The 17,364-nt window shown below is 33.2% G+C and overlaps 2 protein-coding genes across 18 annotated transcripts in view; one reads left to right on the top strand and one right to left on the bottom strand.

The window, feature by feature from the left end:
- The window catches only part of LOC114324226 (uncharacterized), a 117,774-nt gene extending 116,468 nt beyond the window's left edge, over positions 1–1,306 (top strand). For 8 of the 11 annotated variants that reach the window (XM_028272004.2, XM_028272006.2, XM_050651978.1 and 5 more), the window contains one exon: positions 202–1,306. In XM_028272004.2, the coding sequence (XP_028127805.2) occupies positions 202–1,304 (1,103 nt within the window). In that variant the 3' untranslated portion in view covers positions 1,305–1,306. The remainder of the gene's footprint in view (positions 1–201) is intronic. The other 3 variants (XM_050651984.1, XM_028272009.2, XM_028272010.2) reach the window with 1 other exon arrangement.
- A 3,965-nt stretch (positions 1,307–5,271) lies between these two features.
- LOC114324222 (epsin-2) overlaps positions 5,272–17,364 on the bottom strand; it is a 128,726-nt gene continuing 116,633 nt past the window's right edge. For 6 of the 7 annotated variants that reach the window (XM_050651855.1, XM_050651843.1, XM_050651865.1 and 3 more), the window contains one exon: positions 5,272–16,874. The gene's annotated coding sequence lies outside the window, so the exon portion shown is untranslated. The remainder of the gene's footprint in view (positions 16,875–17,364) is intronic. The other variant, XM_050651860.1, reaches the window with a different exon arrangement.

Raw genomic sequence — 17,364 nt, 5'->3', positions numbered from 1 at the left:
TTAAAGTCGCCGGTTTACGAAATAACGAATTTATTCCTTTCATTTGCACCATACTGTGTAATCCACTTGTTTCAAATCAAGATGTAGACTGTAGACTTCCGTAACGTTGAAATCTGATTAAATCAAATACTAATTAAAACTTTATTTTAGAATTGGGATGCTAGTATTTTCTTTTAATAATTAATGTATTTTTATGTACAGGTATTCTAATTATGGGAGCTGGATGGACTCTGATGTGGCAATCCCAAAACATCTTTTGGCTACTAGGAAGTCGGCTTCTGGTCGGAATAGGCAATGGATACTGTGCAGGCCAAGTCAAGATGTACATCAGCAATATTTGCGACGAAGATCTGAAACAGATGTTCACCAAACTAATTAATTTGTACATTTTTCTAGGAATTATATTGATATACTCATTCGGACCTTTTATTGACTTCAGATACACGTCAATAACATGTATGTTGATCACGTTGGTCGTTTTCTGTATAATTTTATTGTTGCCAACTACTCCTAAGGAGCTAGTTAAAGCAAATAAACTAAAACAAGCTAGAAATATAATTTCTAAACTAAAACCGGGCATAAATTTGAATACCGAAGTGAATAAAATAAGTGACAGCCTGAAGATAGACAATCAAGAATACGGTTTTTTACCTTTGATGAAAGACAGAGAAGCGCGTATAAATTTTATAAAATTCACTTTGCTGACATTTTGTCAGCAATTTAGTGGTGCCCCTGCTACGATAATATACACTCAAATTTTACTCAGGGAATCACACTGTTCGTACCCTAAGTATTTCGCTATAGCGTATGCCATTACGTTTTTTATCAGCAATGTCATTGGTATATTTCTGATGCCAAGGTTTAACAAAAAAACAGTATTATTGTTGTCTACTTTTAGCGTTATTTTATTACAAATAACAAAAATTTTAATTGTTTATTTTGAAGTGAACGAGAAGTATTGGAGTTACTCTTCAACTCTCGTTTTGTTTTTATTTATTGTTGTACATACTTTAGGATTAGGGAACATTCCACTTACACTGATTCCTGATATGTTTTCCAGTTCCTACAGAACATTCGCGACTCATTTCTTCATATGTTTCCATTCCATGTTAGCTTTAATTATTACAAAGATATTCCAAGTATTATTGACTCAGTATCATGTAGGAGTTCCTTTTTATTTATTTTTAAGTGTTAGTAGTTTTGCGTTTGTTTTTATTTATTTTTTTATAGGACAAAAGACTGAAAAAAGCGCGGCTGTAATTATTGTTGAAAATTTAGACAAAAACAATAAAATTGTTATATGAGATATGTTTATACTTTCATAATATACCTTAGCCTTTTTATTTCCCGAAACTATCTTTAGTAATTAAGAAATTAAGAACTTATACTGGAACCAAAAGACCAGAATTAAGATTGAAGGTCCCACGTCCGCAAAAGTAGAAATGAGGAGGGGAGTTAGACAAGGATGTATTTTGTCACCCCGGCTATTTAACCTTTATTCCGAATTTCCATTTAAATAGGCACTGGAGTTCTTCAAGGACGGAGTCAAGAGAAGCATAAACGCCGATGACATGATGTTTATGATAACATGTTTTATATATTCGGATTTTCTCTCTACGGTCATATATGCAGATAAATTCATTTTAAAGAGAACATACAATTTATTCATCTCAATTCCGCTCTATGCAGTTGGACAACAAAATGTTGTCAAAGAAATATATTAGGTATAAAAATCAAATACTCAAGCGGGCTACTGGATTCTGAACTATTTCAACACAAAAGTCACTGAAAGTCGAATGGTACAATGTTGCCAAAATTATCGTTTTTTGTTGTAAATGATTTCTTCAACTAAAAATGCCAGTCAATTATGTATTATAGTAATCTATTCTAGTAATATTATCGTAATAATAATTTATTTTCATAAAAAAAATAAAAACAATACGAAATAATAAATAACCATTATCTTCTTTAAAAAAATATGAAACATAATATTAAAACTCATTTAAGAAAAAACAAATGGGTGCTACTATAGTATGCGGGGTGCTACTATAGTATGCGGTCTACCGAGGGATGCGGTGTATAAGTCCCATTATGTTATAATGCCGACAAGAAAATTTTTGCCAAGTGAATAAAACGGATAAATCATAAGAATCATTATTTTCATTTTACAAATTAATACTTAATAATAAGAATTGAATTTGTCATATCAATTTTCTATTTTATTTCGGAATAAGCCAAATTTGTGGCTTATTCCCAACTGAACTAGTAAATTGATATGGCAAAGTATTAATTTGTAGAATTAAAACATTAATTCTTCTGACTTTTGCGTTTTATTCACTTTGTAAAGATTGTTTTTGGCGGTACTGTATACATATGCAGCTATTCACCATAATATTTTCTCAGAAGGGTTTACACCTTTGTAGGCAAAATGTTTATTGCTAAGTGCTAATAAACATTTATACTACTACTATTTAGGAATATACTTTTAACTGGTCCGCTATTTCAAATGTAGGTTCGAGGCACTGTATGAATTCGCTATGTTCCTTTTAAATCTGAATGGACCTCTAGGTTCTTCCATATAATATTCCTCAATTATCCCGATATTCTGGATGCCTTGCCCACTTGTCTTTTTACTTCCTCTAGTACATCTATCATTTGAAATATATATTCATAGAGATACTAGAAATTTGTGACTTGTTCTATTATGTGTTCGTTAATGATTAGTTTGCATCTATGGCCCAATAGTCTATGGGGCACTTGGCTATTATAATTAACGCTATGCTGGAAAACGTTGTAAAGGTCAAATCAGATTTTGTCGACAAATTGAAAAAAAAATCACGTTATAATTCATCATTTTGAAAAAAGGAGTCTATGAGCGTGATATGATAGAATAGGGTGCATATTCAATCTCAAATTAATCCCTTAATTTGTAATCTCACATTTTTTCTTAACTTCCTAAACTTTTATAGTTTCACCGTGTATAATTGAAACATTGGGAAACATCGAGTAATATTTCAATAATTAGAGTCCATTCAACCTGCAAACTTAATAAATTGCCAAATAATATATTTTCCAATTGAACTTTATAAGTTTTGCAATAGCTTCCTTTAAACTGTAGTTGCAATATTTCAACATGCAAAGTCCGTAGTTCGGTTGTCATGCAACTTATTGATGAATTGTATATTTTGATGAGATTATAAATTAACCAAAAGGACTATTTTGGGTTGCAGTCTAATTGAAATAGTTACCTCGTTAACAAGTGCGTAAGTCGTTGTTAAAAGTTACGCCGAATGTAATTATTATCAATAGCTGTCATTAAGGGCAGTCTATCATAGAAAGTTACCTGAACAACATCGTTAATGTAATTATACGTAGCTGTCAATAAAACCATATTTTTACTCCACACTCAAACATTTATTTACCGTCGTCGATCGGGAAGAAGCGGACAAAGGGGCATTACAGAACAATTCGATCCTGAGATTTGCGTCGAATTGTCCAGTGCATAAAGTAAAGTCTCGTAAATTATTAAATTTACAAAAAAAATTATTTTTTCAATTTAATTGTGGCTTATTTCCCTTATAAATAGTTAATCATAAAGTCTCGTAATATTTCCCAGTCGACAGTACATTATTTTGCGCAAATAGAACATTGTTCCGTGGAATACCCACATATGAAACTATTGGCGGTTACAACGTTGTTCGAACATAGCATTTAATTATTGACTGGGTCTTTTTGTCCGATATTGACATATTTTTAACTTGTGTGCTATTATATTGAACCTATAAAGTAGGCGCTTTAGATCATCTTCATTTTCTGTCATAATTATTGCATCATCCGTATAGCAAAGGATACACTCCTTTTCCCATTTTACATCCAATGTTGGTTTCATTTACATTTACTGTTTAAGCCGGTTTTACATTTACGAGTACTCGGGTCAGAGTTATGAGTACAACTGCGAACGTTTACATTGTATGTATAGGAGCGTTTTTTTTTATTTTTCAATATATGTGGAAATATTCGTTATATTTGCAATAGTTTCATATGCATTATTTCTTTTGTTGATATCGCGACATTCCTTGAGTTTACATTCCACAAACATTCAAATAATTGGTAAAAATCAACAAACTGTCCCATCTGTTCTCAAAAAATCTAAGTTCCGCCATTTTCTATTTGTAAATTACACGCGCTCTCGTACTGCTACTCGGTTTGCGTTCAATAGGGCTTTTCATCGATTGTCATTTGTTTCGAGCTCCTGTCATATGTTGTATAATCTGTGTATAATATTAATATACACAAATTATACGACATCTGACAGAAGCTCGAAACAAATGACTGTGAATGAAAAGCCCTATTTCGATCCGTACTCCTATCCAAGTGACAGTGACAAGACGTTCCGATAAGGCGTTTATACCATAGATATATTAACAATAGATCTGGCTAGTTATAGGCCGCTCAACTCATCGAGGTGTAACGGCAATATCAAGTACAGTGGTGTAGCTATCTTTGTCTGTGGTACGAGTGCGAGCGTATCTACCAAGAAGTGGGAGTAATGGAACAACACAGACACAGCGGCCATCATATGCTAGAGAGAGAAAGCTAAGCACCGGTAGAGAGAGATAGATAGACCACCGACCCGAACTGCTCCGCGTTAGTGCGATGTCACATTATGCGTTTTGACCGGATGCGGTGGAAACATATCCGTTTCCAACGTAACCGGACCGACCTGTCACACTATGCGTTTAGTCTGGTGCAGTTTGTAAACACGTAACGATGTCTCAAAACGCCTCCGTTTCCAACGTAACCGGACCGACCAGTCACACTATGCGTTTTGACTGGATGCGGTAGAAACGCATGCGGTCAAAACGCATAATGTGGCATCACACTTACGGTATTTTTCGTACATTGCCTAATCTACGTGTTATTATATCTATGGTTTATACCTCCGAGATGCACTCTTGAGTAGAGTAATTCGGATCCTAGTACTCATAAATGTAAAGCCGACTTTATATTGTCCGTGATTATGTAAGAGGTTCGGACTGAAGCTATTCTCCTGCCTGATTACTGCCGACACGCTTATTTCTTCAGTCAGTCCAGGTTCCGTTTTTTATTCTTGTTTTATTGTGACTGTTGAGTTCTATGATTATTGCTGTATATTTTTATTGACAGTTGGCGCTACATCTATGATGTTCGGTACTCATATTGGCACACTAGGGATTAACGAGGATATGGTGTAGGACGTAGGATCTTAGGATAGAAAAATTATGCAACAACTGACTATTGAAAATTTTATTTCATTTTTTCAATGTAAGTGAAAATAGCTATCACTTTACAATTAGTTCCACTATATCATCATTTCGGTATCCCTTTTATAATACAAAAACCTTAATAGTCTAAAAAATTTAATACTATATACAAACCGTATTAGTAGATAAAAATCAATAAACTGCAAAATTTCAACTATACCAGTATCTGCATATTTTCTATGTACAAAACTAAAATAATATTTAAAAACATTACAGTTGGGACCTAAGAAACACAAAATAAGCATTTTTTTGAATATCTTTTTAAATTATTGAATACGGACAAATACTGTAGAACAGGGAGAAAGCTATGTATAGAAGAAAAAAGAGCACTATTTAAGACATAGGTCTCAGATATGTGAGCAATTTGGTATGAAAAGAAAAATTAAAAAAAACCAAAACGTACCACAACCTTGCACAATAAATGGGCACATTTTAGAACAGGTCAATAGACTTAAGTACCTGGGATGTTGGATCGACAGCAGCCTAAATCCTGATCTAGAAATAAGATCGAACAGAGAACAGGTCATAAAATCTTTGTACGGCCTTTTTATGGCTTTAAAAAAATACGAAACAATTATACTGCGACTGAATGAGGTTGTCTCTTTACTCTAAATAGGTACAATGACAAAAGTAGGCAGTTTTGACTGATTGTATACTTCTTTTTGAGCTTGATTTGGTTGGTTCCGTGATAAAAAATAATTTTTTACTTTGTATATTTCTTGGGATGTAGGAAAGTTTAATAAATTTTAATGTAATTGATGAAATAAACTTACGTGCATAGAAATCGGCTCACTAAAAATTTGGCCACTTTGATGTCTCATATTTCCTAAACCTGTTGGCCGATTTAAGTGATTTTTTAAACATGTTATAGTATGATTCTTTAAAAATACCACTGTAATAATATTGCTGCTTAACAGGTAAATTTTCATTGAATACCGGGTGTACCAATCAAACTGTGTTTTTTTCTCAAAGTTCGCATCACCCTGAAGAATATTCTAGCATTTATAAAATACTGAAATTAAAACCCAACTATAGCCTCAGGGTTTCTTGACATTCTGTTTTTTTTTATTCATTCGTTTATGTTGGATAATAAATTTAACAACTAGACATGTTCTTCATCAATACACGGTGTTTCTAAATAAGTGCGACAAACTTTAAGGGATAATTATGCATGAAAAACTAATGACAGTTGGCTTTATAAACGTATGTCCGCAAATGTTTCGTTTCCGAGATACGGGATGCTGAATTTTTTCTTACAAACTGACGATTTATTTTATTGCTTTAAAACCGATTGAGATATGCCAATGAAATTTGGTGGGTTTTAAGACGTAGTTATTGCACATTTTTTGACATGCAACTAAGAATTTAATATTCACCATTAGCGCGCATACATGTAATATAACCGATCATATTACCCGTATGCACGCTAATGGTAAATATAAAATTCTTAATTTTATGTCAAAAAATCCGCAATAACTATCTCTTAAAACCTACCAAATTTCATTTGCATATCTCAACTAGTTTTAAAGCAATAAATAAATCGTCAGTTTGTAAGGAACAATTCAACATCCCGGATCTCGGAACGAAATATTTGCGGACATACGTTTATAAAGCCAACTGCATTATTTTTTCATGTAGAATTACCCCTTAAAGTTTGTCGCACTTATTTAAAAACACCGTGTATTGTTGAAGAGCATGTCTAGTTGTTAAAGTAGCTAACTTTTTTATTATCCAACATAAACGAATGATGTTCTGAAGCTATTTTCTTGTGGCATTTTTACAATTTTAACTATTTAATGGGAAATAAGCCACAATATTATTAAAAAAATAAAAGATATTCTTGAGTTGGGGTTGATTTCAAGTAATCGAATGAACTATCTTTCAGTAAAGTCGTCCCAGGAACGCAACTCATAAATATTGGTAACATCATTTTAAAGTCTTCTACTTTAAAATGTATCATATGTATCTGAATTGCCGATATAAATGAGTCAAATTAAATAAATTATTAGAAGAATTTTTTTTACTAAGCAACAACATTTTTGTTTATGTTAGTAGTATTTTGTATTTTGACAACGGCACCCGATTTGGGCGTCGAAACGTTAATAAAAATCATTTTTTAATAATATTGTGGCTTATTTCCCATTAAATAGTTAAAATAATAAACGAATGAATCAAAAAACAGAATGTTAATAAAATCTGAGGCTATGTATGGTTTTAATTTCAGTGTTTTATAAATGCTAGAATATTCCACAGGGTGATGCGCGAACTTTGAGAAAAAAACACAGTTTGATTGGTACACCCGGGATACAATGAAAATTTACCTGTTTAGCAACAGTCTTATTACGGCGGTATTGCTAAAAAATCAGGCTATAACATGTTCAAAAAATCACTTAAATCGGCCAACAGGTTTAGGAAATATCAGACATCAGAAATGACCAAATTTTTAAGTGGACCGATTTCTATGCACGTAAGTTTAGGTCAGACATCATGAAATCTAGAGAATATAAAATCTACAAAAATATTCAGACATTCTTAAATAAGTCAATTTTTGAATTTATTAGGCCCACTAGGTCAATTCAAACAGATCAAATGCATGTATTTTACACTACAGATAAAAAGATTGAAGTACGAGGTTATTTATATATACGTTTTATACGAGGTACGAGGTATATACGTTTTATATCATGAACAACATCAACGTATATTAAGAAATGTTTAAAATATTTGAACAGAAAATACATGTTTTTGAAACTATAGAATCTTCCATATACGTCACGACAAGGAAAGCTGAATTCATGTGCTAGTAGAAAATTACTTAATATCATTGTGGGCGACTATCTTAGCAACATTCACGGAGGAGAGCATCGCTAAGGAAAAAAGCTGTGATGTATTCATGAAAAAAGATATCTTTCCTTCACCATAGATCAGAATATGGTGCGAAATCTTTGCTATATCATTTATGGGAATAATACTACATAAATAAGCAAACTAAAAACTGTATTAACCTTCTAGCTTTCAGATCTAATGTCAAAATATGCTAAAAAACATATAAATCATTTTATTGAAATAGTATGCATTTCTCGGCAATTTTAATCAAAACTTTGGTTATTGGTTTCTAGTTTAAAAAGAAACCAGCTTTCCTTGACCTGCACTGCGAAAATAAATAACAAAATTTAAATTTCCGTCAGTATCTCAAATTTGAAATGCTGAGGCAATAAAATATAGTATTTTCACTGAGTTGCCAAGTCAATGTGGCCTATGTTTATAAGGACAAAGCCAAAAAGTGTATTTTAAACGTCATCTGTCAAATAATGGACGGCATCTGTCAAATAACAGACGTCATGTGTCAAAGTCAAAATATCTAGGTTTTTTTAAGAAAACATTAATTGAAGATTGAAAGAACCCCCAAGTTAAAATGAAACAAATACTACTCTGACCGTAAGATTCAATGTTTTGGTGCCAAATATTGGCGATATTGGCACCAAACTTGTTTCCCTTTCTACTGTTGAAATCTCTATTTTCCGCGGTTAATAATACAACCCAGAAAATAGTGCCCCTAGCTATGGTTATCTGCCACATCTAAAAGACTATTATTCAAAAGGCAAAGTGTTACATACTATTTTTTTTTTATTTCACAAGTACTTTGCACTTAATATTCTTTCGAAATTTCTCCCATAACTTGTTTTTTTTTCACTATATATATTCAAATTCCATTAACTTTATATTTCTGATAGATTTTTAATATTTAATACTATGTACATCTGAAACAGCGTGACTTACAACTCACTGAAAAATTACTATATACAGTACTTAAACTCTTCTGTCCAGCATAGCTCCTTTTGAAGAGTCGAAACAATTTGGCAACACTGAGAATACCGCACATAGTAGTAAAATCGAAATAGTAAAGAGATTATTTACCCGTTTTGTGTAATATTTAAATAGGAAACTCAAAAGATACCAAATATCACTCAATTATAACCACCAGTCGATCCTTATTTGGCCAAAAACCGGCTGTCTTAACATCACATCCTTACACACAATTTACAGCACTACAGTGTTGCCTCGATGTCTAATGTATAAGTTCTGGGGAAATAAACTCCAACAGAAAAAAATATGTACTGTACATCAAATAATATAATATGTTAAAAATAAAACATTCAAAGTTTTAGAATATTGCCAAGACTGTAAATACTGTAAATCAAATAATATCTGTGTACAACATAAACTTAAATGAAATAACAGCTAAAATAAATTATCTAGATATAATAAAATTATAGCAAAATGGCTTTTTTGCTCTATCTTCAGTATTATTCTGGTTAATGTAGGGCTTTGCTATACAGTCGAACCCGCTTATTAGAATAGACTTCGTGCCAAGCAAAAATATTCCTATAACCGGGATATTCTAATAACCGATCAGTGGTGGCTAGCAGAAATATATGTACCGAATATACGTCGTAATAGTACAACACACTTTGTAGAGGTACATACTGTATGTACATGTACATAGTATGTATTTACATGTACATACATACGTTATGTACATATATTATGTATATGGTTCTATTTCTTTTTATGTCAATAATACAGTACCTAGTGTAACTACTACTTATTTTATTAAAACACCAAACTACATTATCTGTGCATGCATACCTACACAAATAAGTATGAAATGTATGCAATATGTAGATATACGTATACATATATATTTTCTTATTAACATATATCCAACAGACTTACTTTTTTTCTGGAAAAATAATCGGTAATCTGAGACTATTTGTTTTGTTACATAAGATATTAGCGTTGATTGAAATATTAATATGGGTCCAATACCTCAATCAACGATATTAGTCACTTGTTGCTCTAAAATTATAATAAATAAAAAATTGACATTGGTTTTACCCTCCAGAAAATTTCAGCGGTTATTATATTACAAGGGGTTATTTATGACTTCCAAGTGTTAAAAATCTGAACAGACAACGACGTGGCGGTGAGTGAGCAATAAGAATGTTTACACAATTGAAAAATTAGGTACCTACTTTACGATCGGTAAATGTTTGGCGGAAGGTAGAATTGGTACCCATAATAAAGTAAGAAATAAAATATTATCGACAGGTCCTATAAAACCAGAAAACATAGAAATTTGTGGGAAATTGTACCTAAAAAGTTTATGGTAACTTAGGATTATTAGATAAAGCGGGATTATTTTACTAAAACGTATCACTATAAACGGTTAAATTTATTAAGGAGTAAATGGAAATGTTCCGGGATCTCAAAATTCTATTCCTTAAACCGGGATATTCCTATAAGCGGTACTCTAATAAGCGGGTTCGACTGTATAAATTTTCTTTCCTTCGTGCCATTCTTTGGAGAGAGGAAATTAAAGTCATTTGAACATGAGCATTGCACATCTTTTCTGATTTGACTATATGACATGTACTATACAATAGGTAATTGTGATAGTGTTGAGAAGAAATGACAAAAAAAATAAAAATAATAAAAAACCAAAAACTAATCTGATCAAGGTAAAGTTTATGTATTTGTTGAATAATTTATTCTACAATAATTCTGTATTTTGATTGCAAAAACCCCTTTTGGTTCTTCGGCATGTTCAAGAAAACATTTAACTCTCTCCAAAAACTGAACATATTTTCTTATTCTAGGGCAGTTAGTTAGTTAACACGTAGATCAAATAACTATAATCTTCATACCATTCCCATTTATTTCCTACAAAAACATTCGTTCATTTATTGTACTTATTACTGACAAAAATACAATATTATAGCGGAGAATAGAGAAATTATAATTTCGTTTGATAAGGTCCGTTAAAAACATTCCCTCGTTCATAAAATCAAAAGTCTTCATGAAATTATAGTCTGAAAACAAGTGAAATAGGATGAATTTGTAGACAAGAAAAATGTTACTGTTATATCCTTCTTCTATGAAACTGTAAAAAAATCAGGTCATCGACGACTAGAAAAATCCTGACAACAGGTGATTCAGGAGTGTATCGAACACGGTATCATAAGAAAAAATAGATCAAACTCTTAAAATCAAAATGTCAGCACAGCGATTTCAGTTCACAGTTGAAGATGTTTGCAATTGTTGCATCCAAGTAGTATGACTTGAAGTATCGCAATGATAAGACAACCAAAGGAGTTTGTACTACCAAAATTCGTCAATATAAGCCTGGATCTCGCGTACCAAAAAAAAGTTGATTAATAGCAAGCTGAAAATTTGTTAATAGCTTAACGGTGTCTAGTTAGACAAACTTTGATGTACAAAAACACTGGAACAGGGGAAGTTTTAATTGTGGAACAGTTTAAAAATTTAGAACGTCAGATTACGAAAACGTCCCATGTATTTTGTCAGACAGAACTTCCAATTGATTTGTTATCCTTTCATTAACCCCTTCGGTACAGTGATGCACCCGTGTGCATTATGCTTGACTGTCTGCTCAGTACGGTGATGCACACGGGTGCATCATGAGTTTTCGTTTGCCATAAGGCGGTGCCACCATCTTTATCATATTTCAGGTATTTTTGTTTCGTCCGAATTACCTTATTCAAATCTAAAAATGGGTAAACCACGCCCAAGAGTGGGTGATGTCCAGAAGGAGATTAGATTTAGTTAATTTGATTGGTGATAAGGTTGTTTGGATGTTTGACTGATGGGATTGTGTGAGAGGTGAAGTTACTGTGCTGCTGTTTACATCTTACCTTACTATCCCTTGCAAGATAATTCAGATGGAATTTCCCAGATTAGGAGACTGGGACGATATCAAGCACAAAATAACCTGGGGAATTCCATCCGAATTATCTTGTTTATATTTTTTAATAATTTTTGTTTAAAATGGTATTTTATGGATAAAATTTAATTTAACTCACATACTATGTAGAATAATAAATTTAATAAAAATAGTTTAATTTCTAAAATTAGTGTTATTATTACATTAACTTTAATTAGTTGTAGTGTGATACTGTATTTTAACAGACCGCGCGAAGCCGCTCGGTAAACGCTCGAATCCGTATATAGGAGCCGACTTGCCGAATGACGATCCGGCAAGAAGGGGTTAAACTCTCATGCAAAAATCAGACTGCTATTTATCGCCAACATAATTACTGTCAATTAAAATGTTCTACGTGTCGGACTTATTAAAACGCCCAATATATTTGTCGGACAAAAATGTTTTCATATATTATATAAAGTTTACTATTGGAACTTAAAAACAACCTGCTAGTTTTCACAATCATAAACTTGTCACGATGACAAGTTCCTCAAGTAAAATCACGTTCCACGATTAAACCTTCCCCTGTTCGTGTTCCCATGTATCAAAGTTTGTCCGACTAGACACAGTTAAGCTATTAACAAATTTTCAGCTTGCTATTAATCAACTTTTTTTGGTACGCGGGATCCAGGCCTAATAATAATATCTGTATTTAAGGTCAGCGTAGATGTAGCAACTCGCATGTTACATGACGGAATGTCTAAAGAGATCTTATAGTCAAAATACGGGACAAAAAGAGGCAAGATATTTAAGTGGTATAAAGCGTACAGGATGTTTGAAGATGTTTTGAAAGGTCTGTAACGTTTTCTATAACAAGTGGCCTTAGGATTTTTGGTTGCGTGTACTTCGTTTTGTTGGTGTACATTATTACACCCATTTTTATATCCGCTTCTTTAATTGCCAGAGCCAGATTGAACAGTATACATGAGAGAGGGTCTCCCTGGATTCGTTACATTCAAATTTTTCAAGAGATACTTTTGGTAAACTTGCCAACTGATTTGTTACTCCTAGCTCTTTCATTGCTCTGAACATTTATCTTCTATTTAGAGAGTCGTGGGTTGCCTTGTAGTCTACCGCAAGGTGATACAATAGTAAACATGCTATTCATATGGTGAATGTAGGAAAATTTAGCAAAATTATTTACAGTAATACCCTCATTATGGTACACCCTTGAATTTCGGATAAAAAACCTTTAACCTAGCTACTCTGTTATCCCCCAGTTCATCTTTTCTGATGACGTCACAACGCCTGTGATGACGTCAAAACGCCTACGATAACATCATACATCTCGAGTAGACCTCAAATAATAGTCTTATTCCTTAAGTGCCATATCCGCGACGGAGGTCGGCAATCATCATAGCTATTCGGACTTAAGAGACGGCTGCTCTGAAAAGTTCATTTGACGTACATCCGTACCATTCTCTCAGGTTAGGCAACCACGATACTCTGGGTCTCTCTATGCTTCCTTTTCCTTGAATCTTTCCCTGCATAATCAATTGGAGAAAGTTGTACCTCTCTACACATGTAGTATGTCCGAGATATTCTAATTTTCTTGTTTTGATGGTATTTAAGATCTCCGTTTCTTTATTCATCTTTCTCAGAACCTCTTTGTTTGTGATGTGTTGTGCGCGATATTTTCAGAATTCTTAGGTACACCCACAGCTCGAATGATTGGTTGGCTAGGTGAAAACGTAGCACCTAGCCAACCTAACTCTTAGCTCCAGCTTTCCAATCTCTTGTGCAGAGCACTTTTCTCGTGTTGTTAAAATTTGCTCTAGTCTTTTCTATTCTGATTTCCTGGAAGTAATCACCTGTGGAGTTGATCATTGTTCCAAGATATGCATATTGGTCGACTCGTTCGACATAGAATCCGTTTATGAAGAGATTCTCGTTATTTATTTGAGTTTTCGATATTCTCATAAATTTGTCTTCTTGACGTTCAATATTAAACCTTATTCTTGTCCAAACTCCGCTATTCTGGTCACCAGCCTCTGAAGATCTCCAATATTTTCAGCTAAGATGACAGTGTTATCCGCATATCTAATGTTGTTACTAATGCATTATCTAATGTTTCCTTAAAAACATGCAATACTTCTTCAGTTATAGACTTCTAAAGACATCCTTGAACACCGTGTTCCTAGAAACTGATCTAACAGAAAGAAAAGATAACAAACGGAACAAAAACGAACAAGAACTATACAAAAATAAGTATATTAACAAGTTCTCCTTTTTCACCAGTTCTAGGCTCTTAATTCAATCTTCCAGAACTCAACCCTCCAATAAATTTCCAATAACACCACAACCTATAACTTCTATAACAGAACAAAAACTTCTCAGTACAACCAAGATACCGACTTTCTCTGCTTTAATTGAACATCCTGTATAAATGAAACCTTCAGTGATAACAATAAATAAAATATTTTCTCTCCTGTTTACACATTTTCAGTTCAGTGATACAAACGTGACGGAAACAAAATGTGTAGATGCACAAAATGTAAAGCAACTTTTTCGCTAATTTATGTACTTGAATAGTCTAATATTAGCAGAAAACTCAATAAACATGAATAGATGCATAATATTTTTAAGTTGTTATTATAAAATGAATATGTATCAAGTCGGCTGATTGATTAAAGTTTTTTTAATTGACAACTCTATTATTGAGGTTTCTGACTTAATATCATTCTTCTGTCTTTTACAAACTTCAGTCTAATCTTATTCCTAACTCGGTGGTTTCAGTATACGCTGTTTGGTTCCAAAACTCACTATAAGTACTAAATTTCTTTATTTTCGGTCGATCAATTGACTGCCATCAGACAGACGCATGACAAATGACAGCTACTTGACATTTTATAATCACCTGAAATCCTACCGCCATCTTTGGCAATAATAGGGCTTTTCATCGATTGTCATTTGTTTCGAGCTTCTGTCACATGCTGTACAATCGGTGTATAATATGAATATTATACGACATCTGACAGAAGCTCGAAACAAATGACTGTGAATGAAAATCCCTATTGTTGGTCATTCTTCCAATTGGGGGTTACAATTATAGATATAATAATACATAGATTAGGCCAAGTCAGAATCTATCTCTCTCTACCGGCGCTTAGCTTTCTGTCTCTAGTATATGATGGCCGCTGCCGCTGTAACTCTGTGTCTGTGTCGTTCCATTACTCCCACCTCTTGGTAGATACGCTCACACTCGTACGACAAACAAAGATAACTAGACCACTGTACTTGATATTGGCGTTACACTCCGATGCATATACCTAGCCTGGTCTATGGTTAATATGTCTATGGTTACAATTAGTTGAAAATTTCGACCTGATACCCATCAACCCTTTCAACATCTGTCAACCATAGTTTTGGATGTAAATTAGGCTATAGTCTGTAATCCAGAAACGGCAAATAATGAATCAAAGTTTTGGAAGATTTCAAGGGCTAATAAAGAACCATCCTTTTTTTCCATCTTCTTTAAGTGCCATCTCCACGACAGATGTTGGCAATCATCATAGCTATTCGAATTTTAGAGACGGCTGCTCTGAAAAGTTCATTTGATGTACATCCGTACCACCCTCAGGTTGCGCATCTACTATATTCTGCGTCTCCCTATGCTTCTTTTTCCTTGAATCTTTCCCTGCATCATCAATTGGAGCATGTTGTATCTCTCTCTCCGCGTGTAATATGTCCGAAATATTCCAATTTTCTTGTTTTGATGGTATTTAAGATTTCCATTTCTTTATTCATCTTTCTCAGAACCTCTTTGTTTGTGACTGTCCACGATATTTCCAGAATTCTTCTGTAGACCCACAGCTGGAATGATTCTAGTTTTTTCATTGATACAGCATTCAAGGTCCAAGCTTCCATTCCATAAAACAAAGTCGAGAAAACGTAGCACCTAGCCAACCTAACTATTAGCTCCAACTTCAAATCTCATGTGCAATTTTCTGATTTTGTTCAGATTTGCTCTAGCCTTTTCTATTCTGATTTTGATTTCCTGTAAGTAAATCTCCTGTGGGTTGATCATTGTTCCAAGGTATGCATATTGTTTGACTCGTTAGATATTGGATCCGTTTATGAAGAGATTCCCCTTATTTCTTTGAGTTTTCGATATTCTCATAAACTTTGTCTTCTTGACGTTCATTGTTAGACCGTTTTTTCCATATGTCTATATAAAAATATAAAAACAATAAGCGTCTTAAAACCGATATTTAATTGATATTTGGTTGATAACCAATTATCAACCATCATCTGTAGATTTAAATGAGGCTGTATGTTACTGAAGTGCCAAAGAGCCGTTGATAAGTACGTGACATCTGACATGTTACCATCTTTAGGAGATATTATTTAAGGCGTCAATTACTCAAGAAGTCAAAAATATTCTTCTCGTCGCACGCTAGGCTACAAAAACTGCTGCCAAATTGTTTTGAATAGTTGAATAGCAAGTCTTCATATTATTTAAACCACCGAGCAAAGAATGAAGCACAGTAAGCAAGAAATCGCATTTTAACATAATTTATAGGATATGTTTATAATAAAAACTTGTTTTAGCGTGCCAATCAATGTACAGGGTAAAATGAGCAACTTGTCGATTACAAAGAAAAAGAAACATACATAAATATAACGTATTTTTTTAAGCAAAAGCAGTTTTTGTTATAAAAATATATAAAGATATTTCGAAACATTCAAATTGTATAAGAATTCTCCTGTAATAAAGATTTTAAAGCAACTAGCATGTATCGCACCAATAGGTTTGTTGAATGTGATAGTAATACCTGCCTCTATACCTGAAAATAAAACAAAGATATTATACAGAGTGCATCATACAATAGTGTTTCAAAAATAAATACCATAAATAGACCAACTGAAAGGTGTGTGAAAGAATTCTTAGATGTTGCGTCTTTGGTGTCCTCTATAGAGTAGAAAGCTGAAGTTTTACAGAAGATGCCATAAAACAGTGGCGTAGCGTAGTGAGGGCGGCAGGGTTGGCCCGCCCCGGGCGGCACTTTTTAGAAAGCGGCAAAATTTAACAATAAATAATAAAAATATTTTGTAAATATTTGAACCATTTTATATTTTTATCACAGCTACAAATTCTGACCGATTGAAAGGAGCACGGAATTTTTCATTACTTATTTTGTGACGAATTCGGGGAATTCCTTTTCTTTGAATGATATTTTGTAGTGACTGGCTTTTGTTATCGTTTATTTGAGAACTTAAATACAACGAATGGATCTAAATTTTGTTCATCCGATGGATTTAATATTTGGTGGAAAT

This window comes from Diabrotica virgifera, chromosome 1 (assembly GCF_917563875.1).
Source record: "Diabrotica virgifera virgifera chromosome 1, PGI_DIABVI_V3a".
Lineage (NCBI taxonomy): Eukaryota > Metazoa > Arthropoda > Insecta > Coleoptera > Chrysomelidae > Diabrotica > Diabrotica virgifera.
This window is presented reverse-complemented; position numbering and strand designations above follow the sequence as displayed.